The 25,795-nt window shown below is 40.4% G+C and overlaps 1 protein-coding gene across 5 annotated transcripts in view; it reads right to left on the bottom strand.

The window, feature by feature from the left end:
* Positions 1 to 1,408: 1,408 nt before the first annotated feature.
* Positions 1,409 to 25,795, bottom strand: part of LOC117549042 (otoferlin-like) — a 48,790-nt gene continuing 24,403 nt past the window's right edge. For 4 of the 5 annotated variants that reach the window (XM_034220614.1, XM_034220616.1, XM_034220617.1 and 1 more), the window contains 20 exons: positions 24,586 to 24,705; positions 23,272 to 23,433; positions 22,505 to 22,667; positions 19,844 to 19,917; positions 19,470 to 19,496; positions 19,237 to 19,368; positions 19,064 to 19,133; positions 17,962 to 18,068; positions 16,850 to 16,987; positions 16,529 to 16,660; positions 12,378 to 12,505; positions 11,592 to 11,762; positions 10,772 to 10,932; positions 9,625 to 9,767; positions 8,381 to 8,469; positions 8,122 to 8,220; positions 7,405 to 7,646; positions 6,531 to 6,709; positions 6,107 to 6,207; positions 1,409 to 1,961 (listed from right to left, as the gene is read on the bottom strand). In XM_034220614.1, coding sequence (XP_034076505.1) covers positions 1,781 to 1,961; positions 6,107 to 6,207; positions 6,531 to 6,709; positions 7,405 to 7,646; positions 8,122 to 8,220; positions 8,381 to 8,469; positions 9,625 to 9,767; positions 10,772 to 10,932; positions 11,592 to 11,762; positions 12,378 to 12,505; positions 16,529 to 16,660; positions 16,850 to 16,987; positions 17,962 to 18,068; positions 19,064 to 19,133; positions 19,237 to 19,368; positions 19,470 to 19,496; positions 19,844 to 19,917; positions 22,505 to 22,667; positions 23,272 to 23,433; positions 24,586 to 24,705 — 2,619 coding nt within the window. In that variant the 3' untranslated portion in view covers positions 1,409 to 1,780. Of the gene's footprint in view, positions 1,962 to 3,173; positions 3,585 to 6,106; positions 6,208 to 6,530; positions 6,710 to 7,404; positions 7,647 to 8,121; positions 8,221 to 8,380; positions 8,470 to 9,624; positions 9,768 to 10,771; positions 10,933 to 11,591; positions 11,763 to 12,377; positions 12,506 to 16,528; positions 16,661 to 16,849; positions 16,988 to 17,961; positions 18,069 to 19,063; positions 19,134 to 19,236; positions 19,369 to 19,469; positions 19,497 to 19,843; positions 19,918 to 22,504; positions 22,668 to 23,271; positions 23,434 to 24,585; positions 24,706 to 25,795 lie in introns of those variants that run through there. The other variant, XM_034220615.1, reaches the window with a different exon arrangement.

Below are 25,795 nucleotides of genomic sequence, written 5' to 3'. Positions count from 1 at the left end.
TGGGGTCAAATATAACGCCAAGGTTGCGTGCCTGGGTGGAGGGGGAAACAGGGGTGCCATCAATGGTGACTGTCAGGTTGGGGGTTTTGCTGAGGGTGGATTTGGAGCCGATGAGGAGGAGTTCAGTTTTATTGCTGAAATAAGGTCTGTGGAAAACGAACCTGTTTGATAAATGCACGTTTTGTTCAGCCGGATAATCTCCACATGTCTACCCTGTCTCTATAATTTTCGAATAATCAAAAATGTAATCGCCAGAAGCAAAATGCTAACGTTATGCTATAAAGGAACTACAGCAGGGTCGCTGCTTCAACGTCATGCCAACTTCAGATCCATATTCAAAACACACAGATTCAAAATGGTCCAAGTTGAAGAGTTTGTTTGAACAGTTTGCAGGAGGCAGGGGGTGTTTCTCAATCGCGAGGATGCTGGCTTGGTAGTCGCGTACTTCCAAGTCACTTCCTTCAGAAACGAAGCCAGTATGCTTCCAAGCCACGGCTTTGGAAAATGAAGAAGAATGGAACAGACTAACAAGTGTGCCACTCTCTAACGGTTTCAACATAAACTGTACCGAAAATAAATACGATGTCTATCTAATTATGAACTTGCTTTACTTTCACAGAACACATTTTTGGTGATAACAAACAAATGTAACAAAGTAACATATTTACCAACACATGTTCTACGCCACTACATACTTACATTTAAATGTGCTGCGTCGGTTCAGCCATTCTCCGCAAGGTTTTTTTAAATTGGTCCGTGCGCAAAGCATTGTGGGGATTTTAAGGACGCGAAGTCGATTACCCTCGAAATTTCCCCCAAACCAAGGACACGGCCTCGGTGGAATTCCAAGTATGCTGGAGATTGGAACAGTCCTTCGGCGGCACTCGATGACGTAGCATCCTTGAAATATTGGCTTGGAAGCCAGAATCCTCGAGATTGAGAAACGGCCCGGTACTTGCTTTCAAGCAGAACAGGGCAAACAAACTTAGAGGAGTGTTTACGTGTTCGGCGTAATGACGTACAACGGCCTCGACAACTTCTGTAGTCCTATTCAGCCACTTGGTAACAACCATCGTTTTTCAGACACGTCAACTCTTCAGAAATCACCAGTGGGGTCACAGCTGATGGATTTAATGTCGAAGAACAAAACGTGATCGGTCTCTTCAATGTGTCTCAACCACAGACCTGATTTCCAGATATTTTATGAGACGAGGGAACAGGAAGTGCTAAAATGCTAAAAACTCACTACTTTGTTTTAGGACTTGTCACCACTCTATTACACCTGCAGGATTGTCCCTCAAAAACCCCTGTATAGTTTGTCGGGGGAAAAAAGTCATTGTGTAGTATTTTGAAAATACCAATACAAAAGTAAAAAGCTTCAACCTGTGCACAAAGACCAGACAGATCATTTTAGGGTTAGAAACATGTGTAGTTTGTACTTTATTCACAAATCAAAAGTCAGTCCAATACGGCACACTGTTCAGTTCACATGAAATCAACACAAAGGCGACAACCTTACCTAGCAACAGCAGCAACCACAACAACCAGAGAATACTTAACAATAATAACAATGATAATTTAGGCAAAAACAAAACTTACCGTCATTCTAAAACAATAACAAATGTGCACCACTATGTGCAGTAATGAGCGATTACATGATGTGTACTGTAGCCTTTCTAAAGCGTAAAACCTATGACTTGATGGTGTCTTTTGTCAAATGCCAAACCACTTTTCCATGAACACAAAATGAAAAGTGAATTATTAAAAACCAGGAGACATCTCAAGCGCCCAGCATCTTCTTCACCATGTACCCCGGCATGTTGTAGAGGAACAGTCCCAGGATAGCCAGCAGAAGGAGGACAGAGACGATCTTGATGGTAAGCCACCTGTACTGGTCACAGATCAGGTGTTTCGCTGCTTTGAAAGGGATGAGGAACCACAGGAGAGCGATATCTGGACGGCTGGGGGGGCACAGAGACAGAGAGGGTGTTAGAAACTTAAACAAATATTGGTTTAAAATGGAATATATGTATGTCATGAGTTAATAGGCTTTATTACACGCAGGGGCGCCGCCAGGGATTTTGGGCCCCATGAAAAGATAATCACTTTGGTTACTTAAACATTTTTTTCTTAATGTTCTAAAATAGTTTGGGCCCCTGTCAGTCACGGGCCCTTAGAATCGTCCTAACTTTTCACCCCTTAACGGCGCCCCTGATTACACGGCAGAGTTGAATACTCAATTCTTATTAGTCAATTTGGTTGTTCAGTGTTCTGCTCTTTCTCGATAGCAGACCGTTGCTAGGAATAACAGACCGTTGCTATGGACACTTTGATAAAGGGACTATGTGCTGTAACTTCAATCCGCAGAAAAATAACCGGACAATTATCATTATAATTCATGATGGCTGAACCGTCCCCAGTCAAGAACAGAAAGACAGTGTCTTAATTTGGATATTTATTTTAGTAACACTGTATGTCGTACACAGAACTAGTGTCTGAGTTTCGACCGTGTAGTTTTGTCTCAAATCGCACTCGGCAGATCGCACAAACAAGGCACATGCCCCTTGATTTTGGAGGGTTACAGACCAGACTAATTCCTGGTTGGGATCAGAAACTTGATCGAAATGAGACAACAAAGAAACAGTCTGGGATATAACCTCCTTAAATGGCAATATCTTGTTTTACCATTGCTATCGCTAGAACAGACTATCCCTTAGAACGAGGGATTGATTAGGTATAATAATGAATAATGCGTGTTATTTATATAGTGCTTTTCCTGGTGCTCAAAGTGCTCTACAGGCAAGTAAAGAAAAATAACAACAAAACAAAAAGTGCTAAACCAGGTGGAATAGGGGCGAGGGGTTAATGGATTAGGAGTTGAAGGCAAGAGTGAAAAGGTGAGTTTTGAGGGCTTTTCTGAATGACGTGAGAGTGGTTTGTTTCTTTATCATATACACATTTAAATTGTATTTATATATAATATTTGCAAGAGAATGCGAAGAAGAATTGCCTGAAGAACCTCCAGGCAAAATGTACGCTTCTACTTTATTCTGCGAGCTGAAATGCATCTGATTATATGACACATTAATGATGTTCCTTCAGTTTCTGAATGCACACACATACGACAGATAAAGACACGTAGAGTAAATACAAATGACAGGACAATTAGAAACTTGTGTTCATAGGTCAATTTATGGATGTATTTGAAATATACACAGACGCTTAAACAGGACGTAATACAAGCAACAACTCCAACACAAATCCTACATCAAGTTAATTTAACTGGAGTAAAGAAACATAATAGTGCACTTCAATAATTTCCGTCTAATTGCACGACATTCACAAAGCAATTCCAATTCAAACTAAATGCACAAAGTTATCCTCTGCTGGTTTTTCACTTCTTTTAGACGCCCATCATCTTCTTCACCATGTACCCCGGCATGCTGTAGAGGAAGAGTCCCAGGATGGCCAGCAGCAGGAGGGCAGAGAACAGTTTGATGGTGAGCCACCTGTACTGGTCACAGATCAGGTGTTTCGCTGCTTTGAACGGGATGAGGAACCAGAGGAGGGCGATATCTGGACGGCTGGGGGGGGGCACAGAGACGTAAACACAGAGTTACAGGCAGAAAATAACATGGAGTAAACACAAAGAGTCATTTTTGAGGTAATTCCCATTCCTAAACTGTCCATTTTCATGTTGGGAATCATTTTTTAATAGGTCATAAATGTCTATTTATGTCAAGGATGCTCAGGGATGTATATTAATTATACTGTACTGACAGAGGACAGAGGATTTGTCTATTCTTTCCTTAAAGCTCTGTTAAGGCGTAATTTCAGAGCCACAGTATAGAGAAGAGAAATTACTACAGGGACCTATACCTTGTTTTTTTAAAGGTCACCTATCATGCTATCTTTAGGCAACAGCATAGGTCTCAGATATATACAAAAATATAAAAAACATGTCTATGAAGTGTTTTGCTCAAAATACCAAACAGATCACCCATTCTAGCCATGCCTCATATCCCTCTATTTCACTTCCTGTTTCAAAAGTGCTGATTTGGGGATAAAGCTTTAAAAAAGGAGGGGTCTGAGCTCATGCGGGACCCGGCAGCTACTGTCTAAACTAAATGCTGCCGTGATGAAACGCCATATCATGGATTATCAAGGATTCTCTCTGAAACAGTTTGGAGCTCAAAGGCTTTCTCTCTTGCCGGTTATACCACAAGGTGAGTTCCTTTTTACTTCCTGCTTCTTCACACACATGCTCTCCAGTACAGGTTAGCTCTGAGTGTTAGCGATGCTAATGTAAACACCGACCATATTACGTCCAAAACAGTCGGGCATTGTTTCTGATAGCAACGTTTCTGATTGGGCCGTGGGTCCACATTTCAGATATTACGTCATATCGGACGCAAATCTGGATCAGCTCCGTTGTTCCCCGTTTTTAGAGATTTGGGTACGGAGGAAAAGAGAGAGGGTTTTATTTTCTGACGTTGACACACCGGGGACACATCTTTATGTATAAAAGACATCAAAAAGTGCATTTTGCATGATAGGTCCCCTTTAATATCCATACAAACTTGTGAGGATTTAGTTAATCTGAAACTAATTTATAAGATCAGTTTGATTCTTCTCAAATAATTTGTTGTTATTTTTAAACTACTGCAAGTTTTCTGTCAAACCATTAAATGAAAATGAACATGAACAAAGTACATCTGTGCAAATCTAAACGGGATATTGACAATAATAGTTTTAAAATGACTCAATTCAAAATGATGAAAGATTTGATGAAACTTACCGTGTAAAAGAAAGGAGATCGCGAACTTGGTTGAAGTAAATTCATGAAAATGTCTTTCCTCATTTCGTAAAATTGCTCTTTTTTAAAATTTGTAAGTTCATATTTAAATATTGTTATGCTTGTTTTATGTTTGAGGACTCACCTGCTTTGTTTATTGATAATTTAAATGTGTATTTATTTGAGTTTTTTTATGTGTCATAATATATCTTTTTTTTGTGTATTTACGTCGAGGGTGAAAAGTATTCATGAGATAAAATAACCTCTAGGGCTGCACAATTATTTGAAATTAAATCGAAATGCAATAGAGTGCCGCAGTGACGCGTCCTAAAACCCAGAAGTAAACTCCTTCCAGTTCCTTCGTCAAAAACGCAATGCAATTTCTCCATAGGATTTAGGAAAATAGCTCGAAATAAGGTCTGTGGAAGAGGAACCTGTTTGATGAATGCACGTTTTGTTCAGCCGGATAATCTCCAAATGTCTATCCTACTTTTATAATTTTCTAATCATAAATCTAGTCGCCAGAAGCAAAATGCTAACGTTATGCTATAAACGAACTACAGCAGGGTCGCTGCTTCAACGTCACGCCGACTTCAGATCCATATTCGAACATACAGATTCAAAATTGTACGAGTTGAAGCGTTTGTTTGAACAGTCTGCAGGAGGCAGGAACTTGCTTTCAAGCAGAACAGAAACTAACTTAGAGGAGTGTTTACGTGTTCGGCGTAATGACGTACAACGACCTCGACAACTTCTGTAGTCCTATTCAGCCACTTGGTAACAACCATCGTTTCTCAGACACGGAAACTCTTCAGAAATCACCAGTGGGGTCACTGCTGATGGATTTAATGTCGTAGAACAAAACGTGATCCGTCTCTTAAATGTGTGTTGTGTGGCAACCACAGACCTTACAGTATTTCGAGCTATTTTCCAAAATCCTATGGAGAAGTTGCATTGGTTTGTAGTCGAAGGAACCGGAAGTGGTAAAATGCGAACTTACTTCCAGGTTTTAGGACGCGTCACTGTGGCACTCTATGACTAGAGTAATATTCAAATAGCAGGGAACATAATATTTGTTGAGGCAAATCAATCATTTGTATTGAAGTATTGTGAAGCAGGAGAGATCCCAGCCTACAAATCATATTCTAACGACTTAACAAAACATGTTTTTCTTCTTTAACAAATCACACCATTATCATTTACTATATTTTTCATGATAATGGGAATCGGGATAAATTATTTTTCCAAATTGAGCAGCCCTAATATCCTTAATAATGTTATAAAATGTAGACAACAGAACATCCTTCATACTTTGGTTTCTCCATGGGGTCCGGTTCGTTTCGTCCTTCTCCCACTGGGCTCCTCTCGGCCTCCTCTCCTGTCAGGAGGTGCAGCTCTGCTTCCACTTTCCCCTAAAATCAAAACAACAAAAAAACCACTCTCAGTTACAAAGTGCTGTTATCTAACTCATAATGCTCTATTTTGAGGTTTAACATCAAAGAGGAAAAATTCTGCTCATGTTCAGGTCCATTTTGTATTTGTTTCTCTACTGTGACAGACATGCCAATTGGAGCGTGACTGTTACATAGTGGTGTTACTGTGTTCTTAAACGTTGGGATTTTAGCCTTTGCAGACCATTTACATGCACACAAATTTATTTAACACACAACAGGAACCCATAAAAATCACAATAGGGCCTCTTTAAAATATGTGTTACTTTTTTACTGTGACTCACCGTGAGTTCAAACTCGTCGTCTTCATTTCTCGCCACAAACGGCCACCAGCCTTTGATCCTCTTCTGCTTGAAGATGGAGATTGAGGGCATCTCGCCTTGGTTGGTCACCATCTCAAGGGTGCACTGCTTGGCGGTCTTTGCACCGCGTGGAAAACGATTCAGGTCCAGCTCAATTGCACCTATAAAGAGACATTAAACAAAGAAATTAAATAATGGCGTCCCCCAGGGCTCTGTACTTGGTCCCCTGCTTTTCATCATGTTTGTCCTGCAACTTGGACAAAAATCCTTCGTCACCACGACCTCTGATTTTATTGTATTCTGATGAAAACTAGCTCTATCTTTTCAACAAAAACTATTACTGCAGCCACCTTCACAAACCGCCTCTGTGACATAAAAAAATTGATGCAAAACAACTTTTTCAAACTGAACTGCGACATATTAAAAATCACAATTTCCCTCCTCCTCGTCTCAGACCTTTTGTTTAATGTGTTGTTATTTTCTTCATTTGCTTTTAAAGCCGCTTTGAGCACTGCTACCCTCTAAATAGATTATATTTTAATTCTACGGCATTAACAGTTGTTCACACAAATTAAGGGTTATCATAATAATAATAAAAATACATGACACTTATATAGCGCTTTTCTAGGCAAGGCAAGGCAAGTTTATTTATATAGCACCTTTCAACACAAGGCAATTCAAAGTGCTTTACAAAAAACGAAAGACATTAAATTCTAGGAACATTCTACGAACTCAAAGACGCTTTGACAGAGAGTAACACAAAAACGAAGAAAATATGTAACGAGACAAACAAAAACAGAAAAGGGGGGAGGGGGGGAGATGGTCAGTACTAGTAATAGTTTTTCGTCCACTGCACCTAAGAAGTCGTCCGCAGAGAAATGGTCGGCGTCCCACACTTGCAGGTTGAGTCGAGCGGGGATCTTGTACTCGGTCTCGTCCCAGGCGAACATGGACTCTTTTTTCGAGATGACGATCTTCTCCTCGGCCATGAGGTAGTCGAAGGGGTAGACGTAGCGCCAGTTGAAGTTTCCCTCCCCGGTGATGGAGTGGTAGTGGACGTCTGTGTCCTGCTTGTCCTCCTGCTGCCCTTTCAACCAGCTGTCAGAGGGAAAAGAGGTAGGAGGGATTCACAATATTACACAAAGCAAGCAGCGTTTGAATAGTTTAGTTGTTGTTTTTGTCAACCAATCTAATGACAGGGCTATTGTGGGAAAGACTGAACAATCTCGTAATTTTTTTTTGTTTTTCCCGTACTTTTTTCTCATGTATTGTGAGATTTTCGTCTCATACATTTGAGTTTTTTCTCATACATTGTAAGATTTTCGTCACATACATTTTTGAATTTTTTCTCATACATTTTGAGATTTTCGTCTCACACATTTTTGAGTTTTTCCTCAACAAATAATACTTTTCACATTTGTTATTACCTACAATGGCCTTAATATGCTGTCCTACCAATCTAAATCATGACAAAATAATAGTTTTTAAATGTATTGTGCTTTAGTCTTTAGTTGTGCCACCAAAAATAAAAATGTAGAGACAGGAATGATTTTAAATAAAAGTCTCTGATTACCCTCGGACAAAGATGTCACTCGATTTCTCTCCGGTGAAGATATCATCGTCCTCCAGAACGACTTCATCTGTGTTCCAGACGATCACCCTCAGCTCAAACCTGGACACAAACAGAAATGACAGACAGGATATAAAATAAAACACTTATCAGTAAAACCTTAACATTTCTTTAGATAAAAGCTCAAGTACTGTTGGATTTGTTCAGCACAGTTTCCAAAAAACGTATGTAGTGTTTGTAAATGTTTGATTAGAGAACGTACTTCTTTGGTCTCCTGGGTGAGATATCGAGGGCAGGACCGGGTGCCGTCATATCTTTAGGGAACATGTCCACCCACATCTCAATCCTCCCCTAAAAACAATTTTGAACCACAAGGGGTGTATGGTGTTAAGGTAGGCAAACACAACTTGAAAGCATACATTCATTTAGTTTAAAGATTAAAGCTAATTTTTTGTATTTATTTATAGAAGGACCATGCATACAAAAATATTAATCTCAGCAAAGAGAAGAGATGCAATATGCCAGATTATAGCTAATAGCTAATTTCCATCTGTGGTCCTCAGACAGGTTCATAACATTTGATACATTTGATTTATATAACCCAAAATCAACAAAAAATACCCTTTGTACAGATCAACTAACATGAATGTAAAAACAACATACTAAGATAGACAATCCAATTGAAAAAATGACATGTATTAAATAAATAAAAATAGATAATATATATATATATATATATATATAAAATAGATCGAATAGGTTTAAGTTTAAATGCATTAAATTAAATTAAAAAAGAAAAAAAGAAAATTTCAACAATATTTGTATTGAAGTTTTCAAATATAACGAACATTACACATACATAAAACGGTGAGTCTAGGTGGCAGATACAGTGTACGATCAAATTAATAGGCATGGAAATAAACACAGGTCAGTATAAAGATGATACAGGGATAACAAAATCCTCCTCCTTACCTACAAATCCCTCCATGCCCTTGCCCCCCAGTACCTATCGGACATCCTTCACCCACATGCCCCACCCCGGAACCTGCGGTCCTCAGACTCTGGCCTGCTTCCCACCCCCCGCACCAAACTGCGAACCTACGGGGACAGAGCCTTCAGTGTGGCAGCCCCCACCCTCTGGAACGCTCTCCCTGCGGAGATACGCAACATCCCCACACTTGAAGCCTTCAAAAGGACCCTCAAGTCCCATCTGTTTGCCAAGGCTTTCGGCCCCTAAATCGATCTGTTGTTCTGTTTGTCTGTCTTTTGTTTTGTTATGTTTGTCTTTGCACTATTACTTGTGAAGCGACCTTGGGTCCCCTGAAAGGCGCTATAGAAATCGAAGCTATTATTATTATTATTATTATTAACAAAGTACAGAATAGGACCCATTTATAACCGAAGAGGGAAGAAGACAGTCCTAGAAGTTTGTTTTATGTGGGAGTTAAAGAACGTATCCTGGTTGAAGATGAAGTATAGTTATTATGGTTACACTGAACGACTCACCTGTTCGATGCCAGGTTTGTCGGGGTGCAGCAGCGGTCTGGTTTCCACGTGTTCTGGGACCAGTTTGCAGCCGACCTTTGGGATTTCCTCCCAGTGCTTCAACACGGTGAGAGCCAGATGTTCTTCTGTCTGTCGCTTCAAACCTGACAAACATCAACAAATCAGTCAAAAAACAGATTTAAAATCACTCTTGTTGTATTTTTTTAAGCAATACGCTGATATTCCAAAGCAATTTAGATAAAGTGTGGAAGTTAAGTCCTTATTTATGCATTTATATATTGAGAGATTTCAGTGATTACAGGACAGGGGAAGACAAATACAAGGTCACATACAGACAAGATACAAATTAAAACAAAGAAATGACAAAATAATATGGGTGACAAAAACCGACTGAATGATTCAACATGGGTATAGACTACTAAGTGTGTGTGTGTGTGTGTGTGTGTGTGTGTGTGTGTGTGTGTGTGTGGTGTGTGTGTGTGTGTGTGTGTGTGTGTGTGTGTGTGTGTGTGTGTGTGTGTGTGTGTGTGTGTGGCCTAGCATTACTATACTTGTGGGGACATAAATCTGTTTACACAGTCACGTGTGGGGACTCGCCGCCCTTATGGGGACAAATTGGAGGTCCCCATGAGGGGAATCATTAATGTTAGGGTGAAGACTTGGTTAGGTTGTGGAAGAGCGTAGGGCTCCGGAGGGTTAGGGTTAGGCATGTGTTGGTTATGGTTAAGGTTAGGATAAGTCTCCAGGAAATGCATGTAAGTCAATGTAATGTCCCCTGAAGTGATGTATACATGGTGTGTTCTTTTTCTTTTTAATGATGCCCTTTTCTTAATGTCTTTCATTTTTTGTAAAGCACTTTGAATTGCCTTGTGTTGAAAAGTGCTATTTAAATAAACTTGCCTTGCCTTTGTGTGTGTGTGTGTGTGTGTGTGTGTGTGTGTGTGTGTGTGTGTGTGTGTGTGTGTGTGTGTGTGTGTGTGTGTGTGTGTGTGTGTGTGTGTGGTGTGTGTGTGTGTGTGTGTGTGTGTGTGTGCACAAGTAAAAGAGATATATATATATAAATAATAAAAATGATACAAAATAAACACTAAAGAGAATAATAATAATAAAATGGGTTATTAGTTTATTGAGTGAAACGCTCATCTACCGTTCTCATCCTCTATCTCGGTGGTGGCCATGAACACTCGGTTCTCCACCTTCACGCGTCCCGCCGGGCCGTAGTGAGGTCCGTCCAGCTTCCCGTCCTTACAAAGCTTCGCCAGGATCTGAGTGGGTTTCATCGGGTCCCGCCACACGTTGTAACCATAGCTAGGGGGAAAAGAAAAAAACCAATCACATGATCTTAGTCTTTAGCTCATCTGTTTCATGTTTATTTTGAAAAGTGTTCTTCCCCTGTGTCTTGGTTAGTACACTAGATTCAAATAGATAAATAAAAAAAACATGATTTTGTGAACTACCCGAGTCATTAGGGGTGGGGTAAATAATCGATAGAGCATAGTATCGCGATACTTTGTGTGGCGATATTGTATCGACACACATGGACGCCAAGTATCAACATTTTATATATAAACTATTCATATTGCAAATCACAATTAGCTTGGCAAAGCTACCATCAAATTCTGAGCAAGCTAAGAAAATAACTCAATCAATCACCTACTCTATATGCAAAGACCTGCGTCCATACAGCGTTGTGGCAACGAAGGCTTTTGTCACATGTTAAAGGCACTGGAACCCAATATATCATGCAATCATATATATCTATATATATGCGCAATATATCGTATCCCAATACTTAGCATATCGTAGAATCGCATTACTAGCAATAGTATCGTATCGTGGGGAGCCTGGTGATTCCCATCCCTACGAGTCATCCTGTTGCTTTACCTTTCCTGTATTTAAATATTAACCCAATATTTGTCCACAATCTCCCCACACTGCTCCAGAGAGTTTTTAGGTTTGCTTCTTACATGGCGTAGCTACTTGTGAGGCCACACGTTGCTCTGTGTTTGCTGTAGAATCGGTTCTCCAGGTCCAGTTTGGTTTCTCCGATCAGATCGTCGGTTCCCACCAGGTCCCAGTCGTAGATCGACACAGTGAGAGTGGAGTCCATCGGGAAGGTGGCCTCCACGTCAAAGGATCTGATCACAGGAGGAACACAGCATATGTCTGGTTTTAATGCAGATTCAAAACATGTTAAAGTCCTAACTTGGGTCATACATGTACAATGGTTTAAATAAGGTACATATAAATAAATAAGGGAGGGAGGTGATTGCGTAGAAATAAATTGGACATTCTCTCAGATTCAATTGGTAACTTTAAAAGAATAACAAAGAAAGATCTAGGAGTTAAAACTTGAATTTTCTGAGATTTTAAAGTCACAAATTCACAAAAAACAATTAAACTACATAAAACTTTTTTCAAAAAGTGAAGCGTTGTGGTTATAAAGATATAAAACACTTATTTTCATATTTGTTTCCTCGTAGTTTTATGACTTTATATTCTCTGAGATCATACTTTTTTAAAATTGTAAACATACAAATGAAGTCACAAAATACCCCTCAACCCGGCTTCGTAAAAATGGTCTCAAGATTCTCACGATTTGAATTTTTGTGTTTCCTGTTTTATTTGAACATAAATGTTCCCCTGGTGTCGTACTTCCTGTGTTTCCCTCCCGTGCCTGACGAGCTCATTGTGCGCTGGGGTCCTGATTACCTCCTGCCTGTGCCACAGTAAATAAATAATGTTTTACTTACTTTCCAAACAGAGGGTTGAGCTGTTTTGAGATGTAGTTCTCTTTGTCTTTGATCTCCGTCTTTCCCAGTTTGATTGCGATGTACGGATCGGCTTTCCCATTAATGTCGGCTGGATGCAGATCAGTTGCCTTACAAAACAAATGGGCTAATATAAGTACACATCATACACACATACTGCATGATTTCCTGCATGTACTGTTTGATTATTCAATCTTTATTTCAGACTCAAGGTCCATATAAAAAAAACAGATAAAAAATCAGTCCAATCACAGCGAGCCACACATGCTCACTATCTGTAGAGGCTGTTGCGCCAATGTCTCCAAATCATGGAAGAGAACCGAGTAGAACTCTTCACAGGGTTAATTAAAAATCGAGATAACATGATTGTCAGAGTCTTCTAGGCGACACATGAATTTGTCCTCCGAACACATCACCCCCATCCTCATCCAACTCCACTGGCTCCCTGTTCAATCCCGTATCAACTTCAAAAACCTACTGCTCACTTACAAAGCCCTACATAACCTGCCCCCCCCCCCCCTCCTATCTGGCTGACCTTCTTCAGGAGTACACCCCCTCTCGCTCCCTCCGCTCCTCCTCTGCTGGTCTGCTGACCGCCCCCACCCCACGCCTCGTCACCATGGGTGCTCGGGCTTTTAGCTGCACTGCTCAGACTCTGGAACTCCCTCCCCCCGCACATCCGACAGTCAGACACAATCACCATATTCAAATCCCAATTAAAAACCCACCTGTTCAAATCTGCCTACTCACTGTAGTGCTCCCCATTATATGTTTCATTTGTGTCCACTTGACTGTCTCCTCCATGATTTCCTGTTTGTGTTTTTATCATGTTCTGTTGCCTATTAGCGGTTTTTTATTTATTTTTAACAAATTGTACGGTGTCCTTGGGTGTCATGAAAGGCGCCTAAAAATAAAATGTATTATTATTATTTCTTAAAAGGGCTTGACAGGCAGGTACCCCCAAGCACTGGCTGGCACTGTGCCATCTCGGTACCCTGACCAGCAACCGTAAAGCATCATTATATGCAACTTTTAGTTTTTGCATGCTGCTAGCCTTGTAGTTACTCCATAGGTGAGCCTTGTAGTTACTCCACAGGTGAGCCTTGTAGTTACTCCACAGGTGAGCCTTGTAGTTACTCCACAGGTGAGCCTTGTAGTTACTCCACAGGTGAGCCGTGTAGTTACTCCACAGGTGAGCCGTGTAGTTACTCCACAGGTGAGCCGTGTAGTTACTCCACAGGTGAGCCGTGTAGTTACTCCACAGGTGAGCCTTGTAGTTACTCCACAGGTGAGCCGTGTAGTTACTCCACAGGTGAGCCTTGTAGTTACTCCACAGGTGAGCCTTGTAGTTTACTCCACAGTGAGCCGTGTAGTTACTCCACAGGTGAGCCTTGTAGTTACTCCACAGCAGGTGAGCCTTGTAGTTACTCCACAGGTGAGCCTTGTAGTTACTCCACAGGTGAGCCTTGTAGTTACTCCACAGGTGAGCCTTGTAGTTACTCCACAGGGAGCCTTGTAGTTACTCCACAGGTGAGCCTTGTAGTTACTCCACAGGTGAGCCTTGTAGTACTCCACAAGTGAGCCTTGTAGTTACTCCACAGGAGCCTTGTAGTACCCACAGTGAGCCTTGTAGTTACTCCACAGGTGAGCCTTTGTAGTTACTCCACAGGTGAGCCTTGTAGTTACTCCCACAGGTGAGCCTTGTAGTTACTCCCAGTGAGCCTTGTAGTTACTCCACAGGTGAGCCCGTGTAGTTTTTACTCCACAGGTGAGCCTTGTAGTTACTCCCAGGTGAGCCTTGTAGTTACTCCACAGGTGAGCCTTGTAGTTACTCCACAGGTGAGCCGTGTAGTTACCATCCCAGGTGAGCCGTGTAGTTTCCACACAGGTTAGCCGTGTAGTTACTCCACAGGTGAGCCTTGTAGTTACTCCACAGGTGAGCCCGTGTAGTTTACTCCCACAGGTGAGCCGTGTAGTTACTCCACAGGTGAGCCGTGTAGTTACTCCACAGGTGAGCCTTGTAGTTACTCCCACAGGTGAGCCTTGTAGTTACTCCACAGGTGAGGCCGTGTAGTTACTCCACAGGTGAGCCGTGTAGTTACTCCACAGGTGAGCCGTGTCGTTACTCCAACAGGTGAGCCCTTGTAGTTACTCCACAGGTGAGCCTTGTAGTTACTCCACAGGTGAGCCTTGTAGTTACTGCCACAGGTGAGCCTTGTAGTTACTCCACAGGTGAGCCGTGTAGTTACTCCACAGGTGAGCCTTGTAGTTACTCCACAGGTGAGCCTTGTAGTTACTCCACAGGTGAGCCTTGTAGTTACTCCACAGGTGAGCCGTGTAGTTATCCACAGGTGAGCCGTGTAGTTACTCCACAGGTGAGCCTTATAGTTACTCCACAGGTGAGCCTTGTAGTTACTCACAGGTGAGCCGTGTAGTTACTCCACAGGTGAGCCTTATAGTTACTCCACAGGTGAGCCTTGTAGTTACTCCACAGGTGAGCCTTGTAGTTACTCCACAGGTGAGCCTTGTAGTTACTCCACAGGTGAGCCGTGTAGTTACTCCACAGGTGAGCCTTGTAGTTACTCCACAGGTGAGCCTTGTAGTTACTCCACAGGTGAGCCTTGTAGTTTACTCCACAGGTGAGCCTTGTAGTTACTCCACAGGTGAGCCGTGTAGTTACTCCACAGGTGAGCCTTGTAGTTACTCCACAGGTGAGCCTTGTAGTTACTCCACAGGTGAGCCTTGTAGTTACTCCACAGGTGAGCCTTGTAGTTACTCCACAGGTGAGCCTTGTAGTTACTCCACAGGTGAGCCTTGTAGTTACTCCACAGGTGAGCCTTGTAGTTACTCCACAGGTGAGCCGTGTAGTTACTCCACAGGTGAGCCTTGTAGTTACTCCACAGGTGAGCCTTGTAGTTACTCCACAGGTGAGCCTTGTAGTTACTCCACAGGTGAGCCTTGTAGTTACTCCACAGGTGAGCCTTGTAGTTACTCCACAGGTGAGCCTTGTAGTTACTCCACAGGTGAGCCGTTGTAGTTACTCCACAGGTGAGCCTTGTAGTTACTCCACAGGTGAGCCGTGTAGTTACTTCACAGGTGAGCCTTGTAGTTACTCCACAGGGTGAGCCGTGTAGTTACTCCACAGGTGAGCCTTGTAGTTACTCCACAGGTGAGCCTTGTAGTTACTCCACAGGTGAGCCTTGTAGTTACTCCACAGGTGAGCCGTGTAGTTACTCCACAGGTGAGCCGTGTAGTTACACCACAGGTGAGCCGTGTAGTTACTCCACAGGTGAGCCTTGTAGTTACTCCACAGGTGAGCCGTGTAGTTACTCCACAGGTGAGCCGTGTAGTTACTCCACAGGTGAGCCGTGTAGTTACTCCACAGGTGAGCCGTGTAGTTACTCCACAGGTGAGCCTTGTAGTTACACCACAGGTGAGCCGTGTAGTTACTCCACAGGTGAGCCTTGTAGTTACACCACAGGTGAGCCTTATAGTTACTCCACAGGTGAGCCTTGTAGTTACTCCACAGGTGAGCCTTGTAGTTACTCCACAGGTGAGCCTTGTAGTTACTCCACAGGTGAGCCGTGTAGTTACTCCACAGGTGAGCCTTGTAGTTACTCCACAGGTGAGCCTTGTAGTTACTCCACAGGTGAGCCTTGTAGTTACTCCACAGGTGAGCCTTGTAGTTACTCCACAGGTGAGCCTTGTAGTTACTCCACAGGTGAGCCTTGTAGTTACTCCACAGGTGAGCCTTGTAGTTACTCCACAGGTGAGCCGTGTAGTTACTCCACAGGTGAGCCTTGTAGTTACTCCACAGGTGAGCCTTGTAGTTACTCCACAGGTGAGCCGTGTACCATGGTGCACAGAAAGCTTTAAAAAGTGATACCTTGACATCTTCAGAGCACTTGTGAAATGTCCGCATTAATATGTTTGCCTGGGCATACAGTTTGCAGCGCTGTCTATGGATGTATTTGTCATCTGTGAGATCATCAGAGATATAATGACCAAGGTACTTGATCTCACTGCACACAAGAAGAATGTTGCTACTGAGAATAACATTAGGAAATACAGCCTTTTTATCCTCTTTAATGTTCTGTATGATTTTCTGCATGATCTGTGTGTCTATAGCTCACCCTGATAACGTAGATACGGACGAGGATGTTGATGGGATCGTTGTGAGGAATATTCTGGAACATTCCCATGTTGGAGTCGAAGCTCATGTCTCTGGGCATGTCGTCCGAGACTTTGTACATGCACATTGAGCCCTAAAGACACACAGGTCAAACAAATGTATGCGTATATTACAATACTAGGAAAACAAAACTGTTCCAAGACACGTAATGCATTCTGTTCTCGCTGTAACGGTCTTCTGTTGGCTCAAGAAAAGAGAAATCTATGACATGCTGTTTTTAATTTATATAAAACAGTTTTTAAAGACCAATTGATGTTCTTACTTTGAATTTTCCAACGATCCTGTCTTCATCGGAGCCGCTCTGGTCTTCATCGTCTCCTCCTTTCCCTCTGAACAGGTTGAAGCTGTGCAGCCAGTCCTCGAAGTTATCATACTCGCTCTCCAGCTCCTTCGGGTACACCTGGATTGGGATTCATCAAGAAATGAAGTCAGCGTTCAATTATCTATTTTTTAAGTCACTTTTCCAGGTTATACCAATCCCACCTAGTCAAAGTGTGTATATATATATATAATGTGTAATTGTAAAGTGATTTGAGTGCCTTGAAAAACGCTCTAATAAAAAATGTAATGAATTATTATTATTATATACAGTAAGTATCCCTAAACAGCAGTAGGGCGGCAACTAACTATTATTTTGTCATAATTGACTAATCTTATTATTTAAAAGATTACTTAATTAATAGTTTGGTTTATAACACGTGGGTTTGCTGTCCTGGCTCCAGGATGGTGGAATGAGCTCCCCATTGACATCAGGACAGCAGATAGCTTGCACACCTTCCGGCGCAAACTGAAAACTCATCTCTTTCGACTCCACTTCGAGCGATAGAATTATTAACGAAGCACTTATATACTAATAAAGGACTGGCTTATCTAAAGCCAGTTGAGTAGCACTTGAAATTTTTGGCTCTATGAAACCTGATGTACTTATATGATTCTGTTTTCTTCAAGGTTGTGTCTTCCTGGTCGAATGTACTTATTGTAAGTCGCTTTGGATAAAAGCGTCAGCTAAATGCAATGTAATGTAATAAGATTTCATAAAAATGTCCATGCCAGTTTTTTTTAAGTCAATATTTGATTTTAAACGTCTGAATGATATTGTTTTTAACTGACTTTCTAGTTTAATATGAAGAAAAACAACGAGAAAAGCAGGAAATCTTAACATTTAAGAGGCGCAACAATTTGAAAACTGAAGTCACTTTGGTACTTTTATAAAGTATAGTGTCCTATGTTCATTTTTTTTTGCAGTAGATTTGTCTATTATAGAGAGTTATAACTGTTTGTTTTATATTGTGCATTATTTAATTATATATCTTTCTACTGTTGTGTTAAGTGTAATAACTGTATGTTCATTGTATTCGATAATTCTTCCAGTACCTTCAGTTCGTCCAGTTTTGGCTTTTTCTTCTCGAACGGATCGATCGTCTTTTTCTTCTTTCCTTTCCCTCTCTTGGCTTTCACAGGAGGCTCATCGGGTTTGATGTCTGAGGTTAGAGGGGGAGGGGATGGAGGAGCAGAGTGGACATGTATCACACATGAGAGTTTCCAAATGCCATAGAGTTGTAACTACCGATGTACACAGGTCAGTTGGGACACTTGGCAATTGTAAACTATAATATTTCACTGGTTCTCGTCTTTTTCCGCATTTAAATCAAAGTAAATGTACAATAATGCACCGTACAATACAGTGTCGCATTAGCTGGTATAATATAATTGACTGCATTACAGATACAGATGTGCAGCCTGGTTGGCACAACGCAGAATCAATTTTTTTTAATGATCACTCTAGTTTTGCATTGACGACTTTCAATGTGAGCATACTGTATGACTACTATGCTATAAGGGAGAGAGAAAGCAGGAAATGAAAAGCTACACAAGGTATTCTTTTCCTGCTGATGTCTTTAAAATACTATGGCTGGTTTATACAACAAACAAAATACATTTCTGATCGTTGACTAATTAGTTTGCCGCTGCATTTCAGGAGGGAGGGAGAGAGAGAGAGATCACGCTTGTGAACTGTCAACGGGGGGGACGGACGGACGCTCGTGAACTGTCAACGGGGACGGACGGACGGACACTCGTGAACTGTTAGCACCGGTGTTATGCCGTGTTGTGCATGCCCACTGCCACAGCGTAAAGCAAAAACTCAAAGACATATCAATGATTTGTACGGCAAAGTTAGGTTTGGAAACGATATCATTTCCTTTTTGGAGGGCATGCATAACACCGGAGCCTCGCTGCGGGGAAGCTTTGGCGCTGTTCTGAGTTTGTTCTAATCGACCGACTGCTTTCATAGACGGAAAATATTCGGTTAACGCGACCTCTGCTTACACTAAACTTTTATTCTCATAATTATACCCGCCACTTCTTCCAAATTAAGATAATCTTCTCCTTGGTTTAGGGCTCAAAGTTCCTGAAAGCATGCTGGATAATATAAAACGTTCATATATATAAAATAATCAAACTTTTCTGGTTGTACCTCCATCTGTAATGTCCATGTCATCTTTGTCCTCTGAATCTGAAAGAGCAGCTTCCTGAGACTTCAGAATCTGCAGGAGAACAAGGTCATATCATTTAAAGCTCAATGTTATCCAGCTATTTATTAGGGCTATACGTTCACAAAATGGCGTTATGTTTTTTTCTGTTTCTCACCTCTGTTAGAGTTTCAATGGAGACAAAGTATTTGGACCACCAGTCCAACATGCTCTCATCCAGTTCCTCCTCATCAACCTCATCTCCCTTCTTCCTCTTCTTCTTCTTCCCCTTTGCCCCCTTGTCGTCATCCTTATAACACAAGATGCATTCAATATACTGTCAGTACATTTTCAGGGCTTCTTGCTCAACGTAAAATATGATATAACAGATTATTAGAGTAGTTAGCTTACCTCGACTTTCACCACAGCATCAGAGCACTGTGTGGAAGATCAGATCACAAAATGTTAACAAATTACTTTTGTGGGATTACTATTCAAACTCAAATACTATGAATACATGATACTTAAGATGGATAGGTAGATAGGTAGATAGGTAGATAGATAGGTAGATAGATCGATAGATCGATAGATCGATAGATCGATAGATCGATAGATCGATAGATCGATAGATCGATAGATAGATAGATAGATAGATGGATAGATGGATAGATGGATAGATGGATAGATAGATAGATAGATAGATAGATAGATAGATAGATAGATAGATAGATAGATAGATAGATAGATAGATAGATAGATAGATAGATAGAAAGGTAGAAACTTACAGAGTCCAGTTTGACCACGGTCTCCATCTTCTTAAATCCAGGCTCTGGATCCAAGCTGACCACAACTATTTCCTCTGAAATTCAAACAGATAAAGTGAATTGTTGTATCTATGCAATAGGAATTTGGATTCCTGCATGATGCTTAATGTTGGAACCTTTTTATGCTACGTAGACATGTTAGTCTGTTTATCTTGTAACTTAAATCAGTGTGATATATTTCCTGTACAGTACATGTTTCTGGTGTCAGTACTTTACTCCACTACTTTCTTTTCTGGCGACTTTTTACTTCTTACATTTTGAACACAAATAGCTGTAATTTCTACTTCTTACATGTTGAACTCAAATACCTGTACTTTCTACTTTCTACATGTTGAACACAAATACCTGTACTTTCTACTTTCTATATTTTTAACACAAATACCTGTACTTTCTACTTCTCACATGTTGAACACAATACCTGTACTTTCTACTTCTTACATGTTGAACCCAAATACCTGTACTTTCTACTTCTTACATGTTGAACTCAAATACCTGTACTTTCTACTTCTTACATGTTGAACCCAAATACCTGTACTTTCTACTTCTTACATGTTGAACTCAAATACCTGTACTTTCTACTTCTTACATGTTGAACTCAAATACCTGTACTTTCTACTTCTTACATGTTGAACTCAAATACCTGTACTTTCTACTTCTCACATGTTGAACACAAATACCTGTACTTTCTACTTCTTACATGTTGAACTCAAATACCTGTACTTTCTACTTCTTACATGTTGAACTCAAATACCTGTACTTTCTACTTCTTACATGTTGAACCCAAATACCTGTACTTTCTACTTCTTACATGTTGAACTCAAATACCTGTACTTTCTACTTCTCACATGTTGAACACAAATACCTGTACTTTCTACTTCTTACATGTTGAACCCAAATACCTGTACTTTCTACTTCTCTCATGTTGAACCCAAATACCTGTACTTTCTACTTCTTACATGTTGAACACAAATACCTGTACTTTCTACTTCTTACATTTTGAACTCAAATACCTGTACTTTCTACTTCTTACATGTTGAACTCAAATACCTGTACTTTCTACTTCTTACATGTTGAACACAAATACCTGTACTTTCTACTTCTCTCATGTCCCAAACAGCTGGTTCCTTTAGTTTGAATGTGTGTTTGATGCGTGATCATTATTCTTTAGAGTCATTGCGTGCCTATTGATTTGAACACGATCCGTGTATCCATCATTTCCTGGTCTTCTCTAAAGAAGAGGGACCAATGGAAACGTTGTCATGTTGCCGTTGTTCGGCATGGAAACATTCATTAGCTAACAATGATATTATTGTTCTATTAATATAAAGGGAGGTCAGGTACTCTTTAAAACAGCTGCTAGTCATGGGTACTTTTTACATTTCGAAGCCCATACTTCTTTACTTTTACCTGAGTAAATGAATGAATGAATGAAAACTTTATTACAGACTCAGGGTCCAGATAAAAGACAAGGCATTACATATAATAAATTACATACACAGCGTAAAAATAATTCATAGTTTAAGAATAATTTAAATCAGTGTCCTACAAAGAGACAACTATACCAATGTCTCCACAGCTGCGATTGGTAGCGTGTAGTACTATACCTTATGTTCGATAAGGCCAAGAGGATTTCATTATCACAGTCATTAAGCCGGCAAATACATTTATACATAAGATTTCTTAAAACAGCTTGTAGAGTATTGACTCCTGCAGCCACAAACATTTCACTTGCACCAGACCATCGAGGTCTCTTCAGCAATATTCTCATGGCATCATTATGAGCTACTTGAAGTTTCCGTAAACTTGCTTTTCTGTAGTTTGACCACAGACGTGCCGTTTAGAGCGGTGTGCAAAATGCTCTGAACAGAGACATCTTCACTCCATCTGTACATGCACCAAACCTACGTAGGAGAATGTTTGCTTGTGCATACATCATGCGGCATTGCCTATAAATATCTTCATCATCTGTCATTTGTTCTGTAATAAAGTGTCCAAGATATTTTAACTTATTACAGACACTAAGATTAATATCAGACAATTTAAAATCAGGACATTTCAGACATTTATCCTCTTTGGTTCTAAAGATCATGACAACACTCTTACTGGCGTTGTATTTGATGTCATGTTCCACACCATACACAGAGCAAACAGCAAGAAGCTGCTGGAGACCAGCGCTAGATGGACTCAGCTCAACAAGATCATCTGCATACATAATATGGTTCACTAGAGTGCTACCAAGCATGCATCCAGTATTACAGGCTCTCAGTCGCTTGGACAGATCATCAATATAGAGGTTAAAAATAACTGGGGACATAATTCCACCTTGTCTGACACCATTGCTAACCCCAAATGGGGCTGAGACCCTATTGCCCCATTTGACTTGCATAGTCTGGTGGCCATACCAGAAGACCAGAATTCTCACAATGTATTTGGGCACCCCTCTTTGACTCAGTTTAACAAATAACTTCCTATGATTAACACGATCAAAGGCTTTAGAAGCATCAATGAAACACATAGTAAAGAAGTTTAATCAGTACTTCTACTAGTATTTTTAAACACGAGTATCTGTACTTCTACTTGAGTAAAAGATGTGTGTACTTCTACTTGCATATATCTGTGTACCTGTGGTGGTCCAGTTGTTGGCCTGCTTGTCGGCCGCTCTGTAGATGAATTTGCGCAGGCTGGAGACGGCGTTGGACCCGACCAGAGTGTAGCGTCCGAACGCTCTGCAGTCCACCACCCGGATGTTCAGAGGGGGGTGCAGCAGCTCGTTCTCAGGCAGGTCCTGAAACACAACAGCCAGGATTAATGTGATTTGCGAGACTCATTACACAGAATAATATATCTCTGAACGCCACGGTAAATACGATTTTAATTTAAAGCTACTACAAGGAGTACAAACTGGTATTAACTGAACCGGTGTCAAATGAAGGTCTCTACAGTATGTGACCAACATAGGGTCCGAAAACCAGGGTTATATTTTGGGGTTATAGCTGATTATAATGTCTTTAATTATAAGGACTGTGCATTAATGCACGTTGATTTAAAGAAAAGGATAATCTAATTCACATCTGCATTCCCTGGGCATGGTCCGTATCACACTTACAGGTATACAGACGGATCAAAGTAGAGATCTATGAAATATAAATACATGCACATTTATCAGTACAACTATTATATTACAATTAAAGACTCAAATTGGATTTAATTTAAGAAACCAGGACAGGTTCAGCGAAGGGGAAAGGGAATAATTGACTGTTACATTTGGAAAACACTATAGTTTTTACCCATAATGGCCGCTAAAAACTACACTAACAGAAAGTTCCTTGTAGTTGCTTGAATAAAAAGTGTGAAAAAGACAAAATGGAGTCATTAAAAAGATAAATTACCACTTCAAAGCACTTGACCAGGGTGCTAAAGTTTGGGTTCTTCTTGTAGTTTGCGATGAGGGAGGATTGGACGCCCTTTCCGGCGCATTCGATGTCCACACGAGGCCGATCCACCTGAGCCAGGTTCACCCTCTTCAGGTCCCTCAAACCCCAGAACAGAACCTGAGGGACAGGTTTAGTTTACTGTCCTTACAATGCTGTTTTTAAACTATTCTGTCTGTTGGGAAAATACTGAATGAAAAGTCAGAATTTTCAGAAAAATTAAGAATTTTCAGAAAAATTAAGAATTTTCAGAAAAATTAAGAATTTTCAGATTTTCAGAAAAAAGCCAACATTTTTAGAAAAAACTCAGTATTTTGTACACGACAGGATGTATGATGATTACCTACAAGAACTGGTATTCCTCTATCTTATGACTGTGTACTGTAACTCCCTCTCTTGTGTATCAGCATGTGAAGGACACTGTTGATGCTCTGTATGTGATGACTACTTCCATTCTGGAGAGGATCACAGATACATGGATCCTGAGATTGAAGACGGTGACGAGTGAGATTTTTCTAACACTGTATCTCGTTTATGCATGGTTTTTATCAATCTGTTATTCCATTATGTTTATTAAACATAATGGCATTATAATGTCCGTCTTTTCACTGAATTGTCGTCTTGAAAAGGGTACTCACAACAATTCCGCAACAACTTCCTCTTCACCTGTTGCTCTTGTCATTTCAACGTTAAAAACAATAAAATGGCATGAATTGCTTCATCTATCCTCTGCTTCGAGCCAGTTAACTAGCGGGCCTTTTAGAATACCCTGGAACCGAGGGGAACTCTGAAAGAACACGCCCATTGGCTACAAATCAATATATGATTGGTTGATCAAACTGTCAGTCCAAACGTACGCTCTCATTCAGTGCAACGGCCAGGGCATTCGATCAAGGATGTAGAATACCTTGGTGAAGGATATTCTACCCAGAGACCCAGAACAAGATCTGATTGGTTGCTTTCTTTTCTAACACAAAACCACTGAAATGCGTAGTGCATGGTCCGAGAAGGAGAAACAAATCAACGTAACTCTAATATTACAGATCAACAACACAGATACCATTCTCATTTATTCATTTTATTTATATAATTAAATCGATTTTGTGTTTTATCTGAGTGTTCCAGGGTATTCTCTGAATACCTTGAAGGCCCTGACGGTTCGCCACTGAATAAACGTACCTTACCTTATTGTCCTTTCTGTATGTACATGTATGGACCAATCAAACCAATAGATAAAATGTCAATAGATTAATAAATAAAGCACATGTTCACCTCGATCCGGTACTTGCTGAGCACCGGTCTGATCCCCAGAGGAACCGGCAGGATGGGGCCTCGTTCCAGATCTGTGGGGCCGTCTATTGGAGGCAGGTCAGCCTTTCCATTGGGGCCAATCTAACAGAAGACACAAGATACACATATTAAATCATCATCTCAAGATCTGACGATTTAAGTCTTTTTAAACCCTCACAACTAGATTGTGCCTAGATCGTCACACAACACAGATTGTATTGTAATGTGTCTTTGACTGTGTATATATATATACATATTTGCATACATATTTTTGTATACATTTGTTCTTGTATTCTGGATTGTGGGAAACGGTACTTCGATCACTCGTCTGAACACACAAACTGGAAGATTGACAATAAAGTTGACTTTGACTTTTGTATAACCACTGATATGCAATACAACTATTATGTGCAATATGAAATGACTGGCTGCTACTTCAATACGCTGACTGTAAGACTTCAATACGACTGAAACACCACTGTTGAGAGATGCTATGTGCAATAAACACTATTTAAAGACTGTTACATTTAACAATAAAATGTTTAAGAAAAATATGTATTCAATAAAAAAAAAAATGCTTTAATTCTAAAACATTTTTGAATTTGTTATAATAATTATATATGCATTCATTTTATAATATTCTACTTTTTTGATACCATGGACGTGTACTTATTTTAAAATGTTAATGTGTGCTTGCCTCTTTATTTAATAAGTCCCTCTAACACTCTATTAATCACGTTTTTTCTGCACATTTCCTCGCTGTCGGAGGATTTCAGATTTTTGTTGTGTTTTAAAATGTTTTGACATCATGTATGAGGGTTTTCAGTCTGTGGCTATAAGTGTGGTTTTATTGTCTCGTGCTTTTACATTAGTTTCTTTTTGTCCTATAGAGAGGCGAAGTCCCTCCCTTTCCTCCTTGGGACCTTATTTCTGAAAAAGTATGTATTGAAGTGAATGGCGAGAGAAAGATTATCTTTCGATCCCGTTTGAATTGTGCCACGAATTACACATATGATGTTTGTCAATTTAAAAGATAATTTTGCAAGTTAAAAAAATTACAATGTAATAAAACTGTGAAGTAACACTTTGTTTTGTGTGAAACCGCTCAATGAACTACATCTCCCATCTCGCACCACACACCCAGACGGCCGTCACGTTGAAACATTTCACTTCTTTCTTTCAGAATGAGGCG

Source organism: Gymnodraco acuticeps, unplaced genomic scaffold (assembly GCF_902827175.1).
Source record: "Gymnodraco acuticeps unplaced genomic scaffold, fGymAcu1.1, whole genome shotgun sequence".
In the NCBI taxonomy this organism is placed as follows: Eukaryota; Metazoa; Chordata; class Actinopteri; order Perciformes; family Bathydraconidae; genus Gymnodraco; species Gymnodraco acuticeps.
Note: the sequence above shows the minus strand (reverse complement) of the source record. Positions and strands in the feature narration are given on the sequence as shown.